A 16,365-nucleotide genomic window follows, 5' to 3' on the forward strand; every position below is an offset into this window, starting at 1 on the left:
TGAGGCAGGCCACGATGTTCGTCTTCTTTATCAAGAGCGTGGGCAGCACAAGCTTGGGAAAGAGGACAAGGATGTTCTCTGCCTTTAGGAGTGAAGGTGGTGGCAGGTGCAAGAGGAGATTCATCCCGTTTTCAGAACCAGAGCCCCACCCACTTACCACCTGAAGACGTCAGATGACATCATTAATACGGGGCAAATGCTGTGTTCCTCTGTTACATATGTGATAGATACCATAAATTATTATTATTATTATTATTATTATTATTATTATTATTATTAATTTCCTAATGAGTTAAGATTATCAAGTAGTTGAAAAGGATCTCCTAAGGACCTCTCTCCTCAGCAAGGGCAGCTTTTGCCTAGGCAGTTTGGGAGAGAAAAGAATTGGCAACCAGCAGAACTTGTCCTGTGACTTGGAAAAAACAGTGGCCATTCTCTGAGCCCCAGGCCCTTCATTTGTAACATCCAAAGACCCTGCTGACACAGCAGTTCTGCTAGAGACAGGCCAGCCCTGATAGTGGCTAGAGCAAGGATGCAACTGTGATGTCCATGGCTCCCTTCTAAGGTATCCACCTCCTAGTGACCTATGTGGTGTGTTTGTATGTATCTCCAGATCTTCACTAAACCTCACCCATCCAGAAACACCACAGGGAAGCCACCACTGCCCGGAAAGGATGCCTCCTCCCCAGCGGGCCTTCCGGGCCACTCCCAGTCCTTGCTCCACAACCTGCCAGCACTGAAACCTTCTCAAGTCACAGTCAAAGGTGATCGCCTGTCCTTGCATTGTCTCAGGCTTCTCTCTTTAGGAACTGAATTCCTCTAGGGCAGTGATTCTCAACCTTCCTAATGCTGTGACCCTTTAATACAGTTCCTCGTGTTGTGGTGAGCCCACCACACACATACACAACCATAAAATTATCTCGTTGCTACTTCATAACTGTAATTTTGCTGCCGTTATGAATTGTGATGTAAATATCTGATGTGCAAGATATCTGATATTTGACCCCTGTGAAAGGGTTGTTCAACGCCCCACCGAAAGGAGTCATAACCTATAGGTCGAGAAATACTGCTCTAGGAGCTCAAGGGCATGGGCTTGGAACTTAGTGGTTTTTGTAATGACTGTCTCCAAATTCAATGGGTAGTGGAGGGTGGTCTCTTCTGGAGGGGTCTAGTACTTCTAGGTTAGACCCTGACTTCTAAGACCCACATGTCTGTCTGTCTGCCTGCCTTCCTGCCTGTCTGTCTCTCTCTCTCTCACATACACACCCTTCTCTCTTGTACACATGTACTAACACATTCCGCACACACCCCTACAAAGACAGATGACAGGCTCTGCACTGCTATTGCTCTCAAGCCCCCAGATGCACACATGCACAGAGTTCATTGCTAAGGACATGTGTTCTGGGCAGGTGCCTGTGAAGCCCAGCAGCTTCCCAGCTGTGCGAACTCTGCTCTGGAACAGGGTGCTTTTCTCCTAAGAACTTGCACAGGACAAGAGAGGGGCATCTGCCACCATGATGGAAGGCAGGTCCCATGACTGGATACGCGTTGAACACCGTCTCCTCCCACAGTATGCGTACCTGTGCTGGCCAGTTGGCAAGCTTACTCTGAGAGGACTTTGCAGGAAGAAGGGGCAGACTTCCCTGGGATAACCGGCTTGGGATGGATATCATCTGGTCATCAGCAAGCTGAATGCTGAGCTGGGTTCCAAATGGGGCCAGGAACAGTTTCCAGAGTTTGACTAGTGAATCTATGGTTGGAGTTAGGCCACATGCTAGAGGTCCCTTCAAGATAGTGCAGGAAGGGTAGGTGGACAGGTACCCAAGCCCTGTGGCTTTGGATCATCTGCCCCAACAGACTGTCTGGGCTTCTGGTATCACTGCCTGAGAGTCACTAAAACATGTGAGTCGCAGTTAGAGGAGCTGAGGAAGGGGCACCTGGGCTACCAGTGGGAGTAGCAGATCCTGGGTGAGTGGCTCCTGGCCAGGCTGTGTGCATGATGAAGCTCTTTATTCTGCAGTATCGTCTCCCTGGGCCCAGAGAAAGTGGGTGCTTTCCTCATTGCATACTCCATCGTACTCACTGGGGAGCAGATATGTACCTTTTCTCTCTAGGATCAGAATCCCCCAAAGGGGCCATTGGCCACATCGTACCTACCGAGAAGACTATCCTGGCGGTGGAGAAGAACAAGATGCTGCTGCCGCCTCTCTGGAACAGGACCTTCAGCTGGGGCTTTGATGACTTCAGCTGCTGCCTGGGGAGCTATGGCTCTGACAAGGTGGGTGACAGGGGCAGGACTCTGGGGTCTTGACTCTCTCCAGGTGGACTTCAGGCTGGTAAAGCACACTGTCACCTTCACAGCCCACCCTGGTCACAGGGCTACATAAGGCCCATCCAGATGTGCTTTCAGTCTGGGTAGGAGTTCCTGGGCTTCTGCCTTTACAGCCACCACTCACCTGAGAGCGGCTCAGGATGGATATTTAGCAACTTGCAAAAGTTCTCTCTCTCTCTCTCTCTCTCTCTCTCTCTCTCTCTCTCTCTCTCTCTCTCTGTCTCTCCCCCCCTCTTCCTCTCCCTCTCTCCCTCTCTCTCTCTCCCTCTCCCTCCCTCTCCCTCTCTCTCTCTTTCCCTCTCTCTCTCCCTCTCTCTACCTCTCCCTCTCTCTCTCCCTCTCCCTCTCTCTCTCCCTCTCTCTCTCCCTCTCTCTCTCCCTCTCTCTCTCCGTCCCTCTCCCTCCCTCTCTCTCCATTTCTCCCTCTCTCCCTCTCCCTCTCTCCCTCCCTCTCTCTGCTTAAAGGCCCTATCCTTTAAGTCTTCCAGTTGTCTCTGAACTTTTCACAGAGCCCGCCCTGTCCAGATCCCCTCCTAACCCACCGATTATATACAATGAATCCTCTATATCCCATGTTTCTAGCCCTTCTCATTCTAACCTGACCCCACCAGCTGCCTGTGGCAATCATCAATACTATCCCTGCTCCAGTTCTATTTCTGGTTCTACCACTGTCTCAGGCTGAGCTGCACCCCCACCCCAACTCCAAGGGTTTTACAGCATCTGAGAGGCTGCTCAGGTGCCTGCTTGTCTCCCCACTGGCTGGAGTAGGAGCTCCCGTCGAGGATGGCCTAGACTCAGTCACCTGAGTCTGGTAGAACCTAGAGCATGGCCCCCATTCCCCCACCCCCTCCATGTTCACCTGTGTGCTTCCTACTTCTTTGATCTGGTTTCTCGGTGTCTGCTGGCCCCATGTCAGCATCCATGGCCCATCATCCCTCACAGATCCTGATGACGTTTGAGAACCTGGCTGCCTGGGGCCCCTGTCTGTGTGCTGTATGCCCATCCCCTACAATGATCGTCACCTCTGGGGCCAGCGCAGTGGTGTGCGTGTGGGAGCTCAGCCTGGTCAAAGGTCGCCCAAGAGGCTTGCACCTCCGGCAGGTATGTGCCCTTCATTGGTGTGGTGTCTCTGGCAGTTGGGGTGCCAAAGCACAATCAGGTAAAAGTGTTGCCTCTCTCTAGTGCATGGGACGCAGGAGCAGTCTGCAGCTGTCATTGAGGAATGGTTTCAATGCCGGTGGGTAGATCCGCTGAGCAGACAGAGCAGGGACCTCCACGGAGGCCCAAATGTAGTGCAGGATGCTGGGGGCACAAGCAGGTGTTTCCTGCCCAGGGTCAGGAAGGCGGAGCCCGCTGAGCCAGGCCCAGCTTTAGCCTTCTACCCTGGCTGCCCACACAGCCTGTTCACAAGCATCCTGTGATTTACCTTCTAACAGTCCTGGGAAAGGAGACCGACCATTATCCCCCCACCTGCACAGCCTTGGTTAAAAACAAAAAGATACAAAGAAGTTAAGTAGCTCTTCCCAGTGTATAGATGCAGAAAATGGGACTTTTTCCAAAGGGAGGTGACGTAAGCAGAGGCAGACCCACAGCAGGCTGGGAGCAGAGACCTCCAGCAAAGAGGGTCTGCCCTTGACCTGTATTCCTAGAGGTCGTTATGAAATGGATTCAAAACAGTTCAGAAACTGTTTATTTTTAAAGATGTGAAGCATTAAAGACAAATTTGAATTCACTTTAAAAATAAATTATCTGCTTCCCCTATAAAAAATGTTTATTGTTGCATACCACCAACCCCTATATGCATATTTATACCTTTCTGAATCTTATATGAATATTTTTGTCCCATTCTCTGTCAGCTTATCAAATTGTTTCTGTTTTTCTATGGCCTGTATAATTTGCATTTCAATTGTTGCAGATTATTCCATTCTCATAAAATTACATTTCAATTGTTATGTCAGTATACCACGACTTAATAAACCATTTCTTCTAAAACTAGACAATTAGGTTATTTCCAACTTTTAACCATTTTCAACAGTGCCACAGAAAACATGTTATATATATGCTGTTTGCTTCTGACTAATTGTTTCCTTATGATGTATTTTGAGAAGAATTACTGAGCAATGACACAAAGTTTTTCAAAATTACTCTATAGCTCTCCAGTGCTATCAAGAGTTTATTGAGACTAGCCACCTCACCACAACCACCATTATGGAGAATTATTTTGAGAGGTTTTATTTTATTGTGTTGTATTTATATTTTGCTACTTAGATGATTTTTAATTGACATGTCTTCTGCAACAAAAGAAAGAAGGAAAGAAAAGAAAGAGCCCTTTGGGTGCACATTTAGAACTGTGGGCTCTGCCTCCATTTTCTTCCTTCCCAGATGACAGGGCACTGGGTGCCTTCTGATGCTGCAGTTTCTGGGCCCATGGGTGACAGGAAACCACGCTTATCTCGGCAGTGGAATACCATGCCATGCACACCGGCCCTCTCTGCCCAGCACAGGGTAACCTGATTCCACAATGCAGCCTGCGTTACCACTCAGGCTCGAAGCTCTTCTTTCTGAAACCCCAAGCTGTCCATCAGGGTCCCTTTGCCTGTGTCCTTTGGAGGTGTTATATCATCCGTGGTCAGACTTACTCATCAGACTCGGGTTGTTCCGGAAGATCGGAGAATTCTTATCAAGTCTCTTCCTTTCTCTATTTCCACGCTCTTGAGGCAACTTGAGTCTTCGTCAGTGGGTCATGTCCAGAGATTTGCCACCACCATCTGGCTGGTGTCACATTAGGCTCCATTGAGGACAAATGGGAACTTGTGACAAAATGTTTAATAGCTGTGACCAGGCAAAATGTCAGCTTTGAGAAATGATGACCAAAATGAGTGAAGAGTTTGTCTCTGCCAGGGCTGGAGCTCCAGCCATGGTTGAGCCAGGCCAGATCTTTTTGTGTGCCACCGCTGCAGTCCTGGCTAATTCCAAGGCATGTCAGGCATATTCACGCAGAGAACCCCCTCGGGCTTTCTGGGTACCCTCTGGCATGCTTAGGAATCCTCACCATAGCCAGGAGCAATGTACCCAGAAGGAACTTGGCCTCTTAAGCAGTCTGGAAAGAGCTGCCTTCACAGACATCCATGAAGCAAGCCTGAAGGCCAAGAGTAAATGGTTTAAACCGGAAGGCTAAGAGCAAGTCCCCCGAGACCCACAAGACACGCACTCACATCCTAGGTCGGAAAAAGTAACGTTTTACACCAGCGAGATAATGCAGCAGGCAAAGGTGTTCGCTGCCAAGCCGGTCAGCCTGTGTCTGATCCGTATCTTTAGGCAGGCTCAGGGGCCCATGCTGATAATTCGAACTCTAGAATCCCAGTTTAGACTGGAGGTTCATGAGTTCAAGATTGGCCTAGGCTGTGTTGCCCACAGCTCTGTCTCAAAACAAAAGATTGAGCTTTTTTTTTAATTGTGATTTTTTTATCCTTCTCTCTTATATTACACCCCAGCTGCAGTTTCCCCTCCTTCCACTCATCCCAGCCCCTTCCCTGTACCTTCCCTCTCCCCTAGATCAACTCCTAGGCAACCCAGTATGAGGAAAAGGGTCCGAAGAGGGTGAAAGAGTCCGAGACAACCTCCATTCCTATTGTTAGGAGTCCCACAAGAACACCAGGTTACACAAACATAACTTATATGCAGAGGACGTGGCTCAGACCCATGCAGGCTCCCTGATTGTAGAGTCCCTAAGAACCCTGCTTTGTGGATTTTGTGAGCTGTGTTCTTCTGTTGTCCTGCGGTCATCCCAGTCTGCTCTAAGGACTGCTTTGTTTCTGAGTCCCCCATAGTGCAGAACATCGCCAACCTGAATACGAATGCAATTTCTTGGATGGGAAAGAATGCAGATTCCAGGGCTCCATCATCAGAGTTTCTGATTTGGAAGACTAGGGGCCTATTCACTAAGATCCCAGATTTGATGAGGCTGCTGGTCTGGGCACATACTTTGCCCTTTGAAACCTTTGCATACTAACTGTGCTAGGAGCTGCTTCAGATACAAGAATACAGAAAGGGGAAAAAGCATAAGGAAACTCTGGGCTGGATTACTTACTACAAAGGGACTATCTCTTCTCTCCAGGTAGATCTCAGGTCCTAGAAATGGATGCCACCAAGAAGCCCACACACACATGCACTCCCCCACCCCCACTCCCACCCCTCCACATCTGTAAAATCATTGACTCACTCTGAATCTTCGTTTCCTCATCTGGGGCCCAGAAGCAGCAGCAACCCACTAGTAGCTATGCTATGAGTCTCTCTCATAACTTCTGGTTATGCCTCCTGTTCCTAGGCCTTGTATGGACACACCCAGGCTGTCACATGTCTGACAGCCTCAGTCACCTTCAGCCTCCTGGTGAGTGGCTCCCAGGATCGCACTTGTATCCTCTGGGACCTGGACCACTTCTCTCGCGTGGCCTGCCTGCCTGTCCACCGGGAAGGGATCTCGGCTATTGCCATCAGTGATGTTTCGGTGAGGCCTTTTTCATTTCTGCGTGTCTGGGTTCACTCACTGTGTCTTGGGGCCTACACAAATACTGTGTTGGATAGTGCCACAAAACTCAAGGACAGACATATATATGCTGGTCATTCCCAAATGTGGATCAGGCCTCATGTGTACCAACCATCCTCTGCCAGTGGAAGGTAGGCACTAGGGGGTCTTTGCTCTGGTACAGGTACAGCAAGGTTAAACAGGAAGATCTGCCCATGCCAGAGTAAGTTACGCTCAAGATATAAAGGAGTATTTTAGGAGGTATTAGGGCTCTCTCTCCCTGAAGGTTACTTCTGAAAGGACATTACAAAGTCTTAGGAGCCACTTGCTGTCATTGGCACCTTTGTGTGCTGTCCTCCACCAGACGAAATGCACATTTTCTTCATGGAGGCACTGCTAAACAGCCAATCAAAGGTCTCTTATCCAGAGAAACAGGGGCAGTCTTCAGGCTGTCTGCTATGAAAGTCAAGATGTGGTTAGGAATCAGGATTTTGGAGTAGCCCAAAGCCTGGGCCAGTGTCATAACGCACAGGTTTATTATGGCTCCATTTTAGAAGTTTCAGTCTCTGCTCAGCTGGCTCGATTGCTTGAGGTCCAAGTCAAGGCAGAACAACACTTAGATGGGGCATGGTGGAGCAGAGTTGCTCATGGCATGGTATCCAGGAAACAGAGTGACCCAAAAGGGCAAGAGACAAGATATACCCTTCAAAGGCATGCCCCCAGTGACCCAGTGACCGTTTCTTCCAACTTAGAAAGATCTAGTTCCCACTACATCTCAACAAAGCCATCAAACTGTAAATGTCTAAGTGGGTTGATGAGATTTGAAGCCTTGGAAGAAGATGAGTTGGGGTACTTTGGTACACAAACTGGGGGACTGAGCTGGGGAAACTGCTGGTGAATCTTGCATAGAATAAAGCCAACTCTCATTGCTATAGGGAACCATTGTCTCCTGTGCCGGAGCCCATTTGTCCTTGTGGGATGTCAACGGACAGCCCTTGGCCAGTATTACCACAGCCTGGGGCCCAGAAGGAACCATAACATGCTGCTGCATAGTGGAGGGGCCAGTGTGGGATGCAAGTCACGTCATCGTCACAGGGAGTAAGGATGGCATGGTTCGGGTAAGTGTGTTTGGGGGCGCAGAATGAGTACACGGGAGGATAATTGTGTTTATCTCATTTCTTCACTGCTTCCATGGGCCAAGTACTGCATATAAAATTTGAAAGTATTCCATACTAGTTACTGATAGCAAATCAAGGGAAAGGTGGTACTTTTTCATGGCCAAAAGAAAAATGAGAGACAGGGAGAGAGAATATGGTACTGCACACACATACATACACATATAGTAAAGTATTATAAGGTGTGAAGGTATGAATAATGAATGGTCCAGTTCAGTACAATACTGAAAAAAACAATATGTGAGATGAATCAACCCACGTATCCACTCACTAATCTATCTACCCACATACCTGGTTGTTCATCCCTCGACCCATTGACTCACTCATCCATTATCTATCTAAGCTTTCGGCAATCTTTCTATCCATCCATTAAACATCCCATCCAACTATCTAGCCATTCATCTATCCGTCTACCCACTTACTTAACTCTTAATCCCGTGCCAAGGATTTTGTATAAGCCACTGCAGGCACTTTTCCCTGGGACACGCGGGTTTTGGAAGAGTACATGTAAAATGCTACTCACGAGGGATGTGTCCTGGTTGAGATAATCAAGAGTACCAGGAGCTTAAGAAAGGAGTGTCCGGAAGCCAGGAAGAGAGGGAAACACTGAAGCCAGGGGACGAGATCGGAAGAACAAGGCTCAGGTTGTTTTCTCTGAGACTGGCATGGAGGATGAAAGAATGGGAGACGACTGCGAATAACTGAGAGGCTCGCCCACAGCGCGGACCTGCGAGAATACGGGGCTTCTGGGAGAGAAATGGGGTGATGCAGTAGTGCTCAGGCGAAGCACATACTTCCCTCTGCCAGACAGACCTCAGGAGAGGTGGCGTTTTAGCTGAGCTCTAAGATGCGGAACAGTTGCTGTATGGGGAGGTCTGTGGGCCAGCATGAATGGCGAGAGATGAGCCTGGGGAGAGATACACCCCAGAAGAATATCTCCGACAGTGTTCTCAGTGAAGAGCACATGACCTGCATCCTTAGCTGGCCAGGAAATGAAAGGTCAAAAGGACATTGGTTTGGTGGGTATGATCTGAATGCAGACACGAAAGAGGAACTGGGGTGACTGAGCCGTGAGTGCATCTTCCCTGAGTCTGCCGCAGACATGCAGAGGAGTTCACTGTGTGCTCAGCCTTCATTCAGTCAGGGTAGTGACCGGGCTCCTGGAACCTCCCTGCCCCAGCTGTGTGAGGTGCTGGGAAGCACACAGAAACCTTTGAACAGTTGCTGGATTTGCCTTCAGAGGACAGAAGCCACCTGCGGTCATCCTGAGGGCTCTCACACACAAGGTTTAGGATCAAACCCAGAAGACAGGCCGGCCTAGAAGATGGCAGAATAGGAAGGCATTCCCTCAGTGACAACAGGAAAAATAGACTGTAGGGTCTAAGGTGTTGACCCAGTGACAATATGATAAGCAGCCGGCAGGATTTAAGGTTAGATAAGGTACGGGAGGACTTGGGGAGATGGGTCCATGGCCTAAATAACGTGCTCAAGCATAAAGACCTGAATTCACATCTCCAGCACCCATGCAAAAGCTAGGTTTAAAATAAAAAGTGGGTGGTGACAAGATCTCCTTCATTAGGCAGTCTAGCTGAAAGGGCAAGTTCTTCAGTGAGAACTCCTGCCTCAAAACAGAGGAAGGAGAATGGAAATTAGATACCCGAAGTTGACCTCTGGCCTCCACAGGCTTATACATGGGTGCATGTGCCTTCACATCTTCACATATGCATGTATGTATGTCTCTCTGTCTCTCTCTGTCTCTCTGTCTCTCTGTCTCTGTCTCTCTCTCTCTCTCTCTCTCTCTCTCACACACACACACACACACACACACACACACACACCAAACTGATAAAGGATTGCAGAAAAGAGGAGGAGGAGGAAATCCACTTGAGAGTCTCAGGGAAGAGAGTAAAGCCATCCAAACCATTGTTACAGGCTGAATCACCACAGGGAGGCTGAAGCCTAGATAACCGTTTTCCTGATAATAACACCAGAAGTGAATACTCAGAGCACATCTCATTCTGCCAGCACCCTTTCCCTCAGATGTGAGAGAATGGGGTGGACCACCCTGACCCCCTGAAGACAGGGCTATTCTACAAGGCATGACATGGTCTCTTTTCTGGACAGATCTGGAAGACAGAGGACGTGAAGATGTCTGTTCCTAGGAAGGCAGTGACAGAAGAGCCCTCCACTGAGCCCCTAAGCCCCAGAGGTACCCTTTTGAGAAGCTTAACTCATGTCGACCTCCTGTACTCTTCTCTTCCTGTCTTGGCACCAGGGCTGCAGCCTACCCAGAACATCTGAGTTTAGGGAAGCCATGGGAGCTCTGGAAAGCGCTGCCAGGGTGGGGACTAGATGCGTGACTTTTGCATTCCATGATCCCATACGTGACAGACACAGGTCAGGGACAGGATGGTTTACTTTGGCCCATTGGTTCAGGCATTTCAGTCCCTCACTGGGGAGAAGGCACGGTGGCAGGAGTGACTCCATCTGTGGCGGAGGAAGTGTGACATGGCAGACGTCCCCATGCAACAGAGCAGGGAGCAGAACATTAGAGCAGGACCAGCATTGGGTATGACACAGACAGGTGCACACCCCGTGACATGTTCCTGCCAAACTTCTCTACCCCTTACAGGCCCTATGGCCTTCAAAGCAGTGCTGAACTCAGAGCATTCCCAGCATGAACCTGATAGACATTTCAGATCCAGACAGTGGCAGGGAGGGCTATCAGAGAACACTTTGTGTCCTGCAGGCATCTGGCGGATCACGAAGCACCATGAAAAGCCCCATTGAGTCCTACATTTGGACTATGGTACCCATTGGACAGGGGACAATGACACTGTGGGTGTTGGGGACCCCAGGTCTTTGGGGGTGCGTGTGACCTCGTGTTCGTTGATGCTCCCCGATGGTACTGGAAAGCCAGAGTCCACAGACCAGGATCTGAATGTAACTGGTTAGCATCCTGTAAACAGAAGGGATAGGCCATTCTCCCAGGGAGGAGGAGGTGGCTCTACTGTACCGCAGATGCCCCATTAGCCTTCATTATGCCCCCATTCCCATTCAGCCACGGGTTTAATACAAGTGTAGTGCCCCATCCTGGGACTCAGCCCACACCCTTGAAAAAGTTTAGTTGATGGGTTGGAAATATCACACACATTCCCAGTTATATGTACAACAAGAAGACCTCTATCTGGTGGCAAAGCCTTCTCATTATGGCAGGTGAGACTGAAACACAAAACCCTTCTGCCATCTCCACGACCCACGCTACCCCAGGGCTGAGATTCAGAGAGCATGAGACACTCTGAACCCTTCCCACACATCCCTCCTTTCTCACTGAAGTCCTGCACAGCAGACTGTAGCAAGCTGCCCATCATAGAGATAAGGAAACTGAGGCACAGAGCAGCTCAGTAACTTGCCTAAGGTCATCCCCGCAGCTTGCCACCATCCTATGTCTGCCACTACAGCAGCCACGGTCACCCTGACCTCAATCATGCTGTCACCACCAGCAGCCCCTGCAACACAAATGCAGGTAAAGCCTCGTCCTCATAGCTGACACCACTGCACTTCCGTCTCTGCCGTCATCCCTGCCTCCATCACTCCCTCCACCTCCTCCTTTAGAAGACTGCAGTCCAGAGCCAAACTGTCCCTCCTGGGCCCCCAAATGAAGGAACACATTACCGTACTTGGAGAGTTCCCCAGTCAGCCAAGTCTCCTGGTAGCTCCAGACCCATGACTGTCCACAGGAGCAGACTTTCTCCAACCCCACAGGGATCCCTTGGCCATGTCGTGGCCATTTTCAATTAGTTTGCCTCTATTGCATGTTTTGTGCCTTCCTGATTCATCCAGGTACCCATTTGTGAGTTCTGTAAGCACTCAGACGTTTGCTGGGGCTCCTCTACGTCCTACACTCTGTCTAGACTGAAAATCCCATCCTTCGGCATTTCCAGCAATTGGCTGGTAATCTGGGTTGAGTCAGAGCCTAGACATCATAAAACCAAGAGCCGTGTCCAGTTCAGTGTCCTTGTTCCTCCAGCGTGACTCGAGGCCATGAGGGGCCGCTCTATCGCAGTGTGAAAGAGGAGCGCCTGGCCATGTGCTCTGTGTTTCTCTGGAGAGCAGCAGTTCTGCTCCCTCCCCTGCTTCTGTCCCCCTGGGAGGATCCAGCTCAGGCATCCTTTTCCCTTGGCTATTCGTGAAACGCGTCTCATGTACACATGTATGACACTGAAAGTCATATGACCTATGTAGGTCTCGGGATCAACTGCCCCTTCATAGCCAGAAGTGTGAGCTCAGGTCCTGGCTGACTGATCCTCAGTGCATGGTGGAGGACCCCCAGCTTCTCTTAGGTACCAAGAGTACTGGACATGCAGTCTGGAGAACAGGAAGGAGACTAAGCTGGAGACCCAACTCCGTCCCTCACAACTGGTGTGGCCCTGTTTCTTTTTGGCTAGTTGAGAATATCCTCTGTGATTCCAGTCATGTAGGGTGCTGGGGACAGAGAAATAGTAGACAAAAATCTCCTCTCCAGAATTCATTCCTCAGAACTCTAAAAATTTTCTCTTTGAATATAGCGATGATGGCATTCGGGGAATTACAAGATGCTTTCCGGCTGGCAGGGAGTTCCAGGATCCGCATTGTCCCCCTGCTGTCTGTCCTGACCTGGGGGTCACAGCTGCCCTGCGGAACTGACAGTTAGGAGCAGGGTTACAACTAGGAGGAACCGACAAGGTGGGGGTGGGGCACACAGACTCAACAGAAAATTGGATTGCGCCTCTGTCGAAGTCAACAAATCTGAGAACAAATTTGTGAACATAACCCACTGGAGGTCTCTAAGAAGGAAGCGCGATGCCCTCATCACATTGCTCAAAGCCATTTTGTTGGGAAGGGATCAGAATTAAGCACGGCACACGAATATTTGCATGCGTGTCCTATTGGCGCGTATGTTATTGCACCCCTCAAATGTCTTAAGGGGCACGAGAGGAGATCTGTAAATGCTGAGGATACGCACTTGAGGCAGTCGTAATCCCATTTCTGCCCGGAACGCATTTATTCCTCATTTGCGGTAAGAACTCCACTACGGAAAGCATGATCTGCTTCCAAAGCAGCTCCTAGATCTGGACTCAGGGAAAGCGTGATGTTTGGAGCTGTGCTCAGATTTCCAAGTGTCTGTCCCTGCCCACGAGCCATGTTCTCTACTCATATCTCCATGTGTCCCCTGGTGCACTGAACCTCCGCACCCCTAAGTGGCCACTTCAGCACCAGGGGGGGGGGGGCGTGCAGTGGCATCCAGGCCCTGAGACAATGACGTGTCTCGTAGGGACGTGCCCACTTGCTGTTTCTCCATCTCCTCACCCTTCACGTTGAAGGAATTGCTGTCTGTCTCCAAATGTAGTCATTAGAATGAGTGAAGTAACAATCATTGAGTTATATTTTTTTGAGAAAATTCTCTCAGCATTTAATTATTGGTTGGGCGTGAGAGGATTTCGTTAAGTTGATAATGCAGACTTTATGTAATTTATTTTTACTAGGCAATTACAGGCTGCATTACACCCTGGCAGCAAGGTATTGTGGGGCATCTTATTAAGCATAAAGCCAGTAAACACTGATGAGCAATTTTGCTGAACTAGGCATGCAATTTAGAAAGCAATAATACACAAATCCAATTTGGTACACAATGGATACCGCGGCACGTCAGCACATGTAACTATCACAGCCTGCAAATTAAATTGGGACGGCCCTTTTTGCAACAGCACAGGCCAAGATTAAATATATTTTCCCCCTCAATTTAACAAGTTGCTGACCACAAATATAAATGTTAGTATCTGTGTGGTCCTATGCATGGGGTGCATATGGGCTTGTCCGTGAGGCCACGGGGCGCTCTAACTTTTTCTTTCTCGTGCTTTCCACAGGGCACAAGTGGGCCAAGAACCTTGCCCTGAGCAGAGAGCTGGATGTCAGTGCTGCTTTGAGTGGCAAGCCTAGCAAGACAAGCCCTGCTGTGACAGCTTTGGCCATAACTAGGTAAGAGCAGACTGCTTTCTCCAGGACTCCAGCAGAGGGCGCTACAGTCAACTTTGCCAAATTCCAGTATTTCCAGCTGAGTTTAGGTTATCAGACCCAGGAAGGTCACATCACTTCAGGAACCCGAGCAAACCCATCTTGTTGTTAATCCCTATATGTCCTTGATCTCTATTTCATGAATATGCAGATTCATGAAGAATTACAAATGGTAGGGAAGTATATTGTGTAGTTTTGTCTTGAAGAGGTCCTGTTGTCCTGAATCCCACTGGTGATTATAACTTGCTGATGATGGCCATCGTACTTGGATGGAAAAGCCTTCTAAAGTCCCTTAGCCAATGAAGAGTAGTCTCAAAGATAACATTGGGTTATCATTATTTTAGGGGTCATGGTGACCCAGTTAACCCTTCTAGGGAGTTGCAATCTCAAGAGCAGCTGGTTTTCTATCTTTCTTTCCTCTCTCGCTGGCCTACCGTTGCCCTCCGAAGTCCTCGGTGTGAGGAATTCAGTATTTTGGATGCCAGGCTGGCCCGAGTGGGATGGCATGGTCGTGGACTAGAAAAGAACAGACCTGAGGTCCTCGCTGGAGCACATGCCAATGCTCTGTCAGAGGTGTAGCTCCATCCTTTCTCAGCCAAATGTTCTCCCAGAGCTGCTGGAGAGATGGAAGGGGACCTCAGCCAACTCCTCAGAACCTCGGCTTTCCCCCAGGGCCTCTGGATCTGTAACAATCCCCTCCCAAAGCTCCCACCCTGATCCTCAGGTCCACACGGGGTTCATTTCTTCCACTCCCCCATCAGCACCAGAGGAGACAGGACAGAGGAGCTCCCACTGTGTTCTGGATACAGTCCCATACACTGTTTCCCAGGTCCTGGCTAGGATACGTGGGTCTCAGACGATGCGCTCCAATGTTCTTATCTCTCTTTTTTCTTCTCAAGAAACCAGACCAAGCTCTTGGTTGGCGACGAGAAGGGGAGGATCTTCTGCTGGTCAGCTGATGGGTAGGGGCACACGGATGCTGACGGCCCTGGCATTGAAGCTGGGTGTCTCAGGGCCTGCAGCGGCAGGCTGCTGGCATCCAGGTGATGTGTCGCCTGGGCCCTATACTCAGAGCAAGCTTTTTTGGGGGGCTCTCCTCCCACAGTTCTCAAGGACACCTGACGATTTGCACTGTATACCCCAAACATCTCTGGGGTCCACAAGACTTCTGTATGAGGATGCTGGTAGACATTCCTGTGGAAACTGACCGGCTGGTGACAAATTGTGCAGGAAATTGATGTGTGACTTATCTACCAAGGCTTACTGTGCTAGAAAAGGGGCGGGTATTGGCTCATGGAAGCCGTCCTGCTGTCTACTTTATTAAAACACCGTTTCCCAAATGGAAGGCTGCTTGAGCGTCACCTCACCCTGTTTTGTCTGAATTCTTATAAGTCAACAAGTTCATGAGTTGTGTTGTGGAGCGGACCGCTGCTCACTCAAGGGCCACACACGACTGTCACCTGACCCTGACACAGGGGCCTCAGGCAGGGCAATACACCAGACTTGGGCATTCCCTACCCCAACTTTATAGTAAAAGCAGGTAGTGGTTCCCAGCCAGGCCCTGCCTTGGCTAGCTCTACCCTCTGTCCATTGCTAACTGGACACCAAATGTCCCCAACCGTCACATTGATTGTGAGCTGTTCCTCATCTTGGAGAAGTATTTAATGGACTAAAACTCAGGTAGCTGGGCTGAGCAGTGGTAGCTCATGCCTTTACTCTCAGCACTTGGGAGGCAGAAGCAGGTGGATCTCTGTGAGTTTAAGGCCAGCCCCATCTACAGAGCGAGTTCCACGACATCCAAGGCTACACAAAGAAATCCTGTCTCAAAAAAAATGATCAAACAATAACCAAAACAAAAGAAAAGAAAAACTCAGGTATCTGCAGGTACATGGGGGGGGGGCGGGTTGGAAGCGGTTCAGTTCCTCTTCTGAAAGCCTCTTCTTCTGGGGCCCAAGCAGGGATGTGTTTCCTCTGCATGTTTCTCCAAGCCTGAAGAGGCTATGGCGGTTGTCTTTACTCCCTTAAACCCAGGCCTAGGGGTGGTAGGAAAATGAATTTGATGTCTGGTGGCTTTGGATCACCTCACCTTTAAGGAGCAGTGAACCAACTTACAGATAAATATTAAGGAAGGTGAGGTGGTATACGGCCATGGCAAACACAGCAAAAGAGTGCAGTTAGGGCATCCTGATTTATCTCTGAACTTCAAGGGCTTAGCAGTGGGGAAAGCTGGGGGACGAGCCAATTCATAAGTCCAGGACACCCCCCTCTGGATGGGAATG

General features: G+C 49.5%; 1 protein-coding gene across 4 annotated transcripts in view; it reads left to right on the forward strand.

Annotated features, from left to right (window-relative positions):
- The window catches only part of Wdfy4 (WDFY family member 4), a 228,178-nt gene extending 212,726 nt beyond the window's left edge, over positions 1 to 15,452 (forward strand). For all 4 annotated transcript variants that reach the window (XM_075988751.1, XM_075988750.1, XM_075988752.1 and 1 more), the window contains 8 exons: positions 614 to 764; positions 2,094 to 2,278; positions 3,275 to 3,433; positions 6,660 to 6,839; positions 7,793 to 7,975; positions 10,157 to 10,241; positions 13,939 to 14,050; positions 14,986 to 15,452. In XM_075988751.1, coding sequence (XP_075844866.1) covers positions 614 to 764; positions 2,094 to 2,278; positions 3,275 to 3,433; positions 6,660 to 6,839; positions 7,793 to 7,975; positions 10,157 to 10,241; positions 13,939 to 14,050; positions 14,986 to 15,052 — 1,122 coding nt within the window. In that variant the 3' untranslated portion in view covers positions 15,053 to 15,452. The remainder of the gene's footprint in view (positions 1 to 613; positions 765 to 2,093; positions 2,279 to 3,274; positions 3,434 to 6,659; positions 6,840 to 7,792; positions 7,976 to 10,156; positions 10,242 to 13,938; positions 14,051 to 14,985) is intronic.
- The last annotated feature ends 913 nt before the right edge of the window (positions 15,453 to 16,365 follow it).

Source organism: Microtus pennsylvanicus, chromosome 10 (genome assembly GCF_037038515.1).
Source record: "Microtus pennsylvanicus isolate mMicPen1 chromosome 10, mMicPen1.hap1, whole genome shotgun sequence".
NCBI lineage: Eukaryota > Metazoa > Chordata > Mammalia > Rodentia > Cricetidae > Microtus > Microtus pennsylvanicus.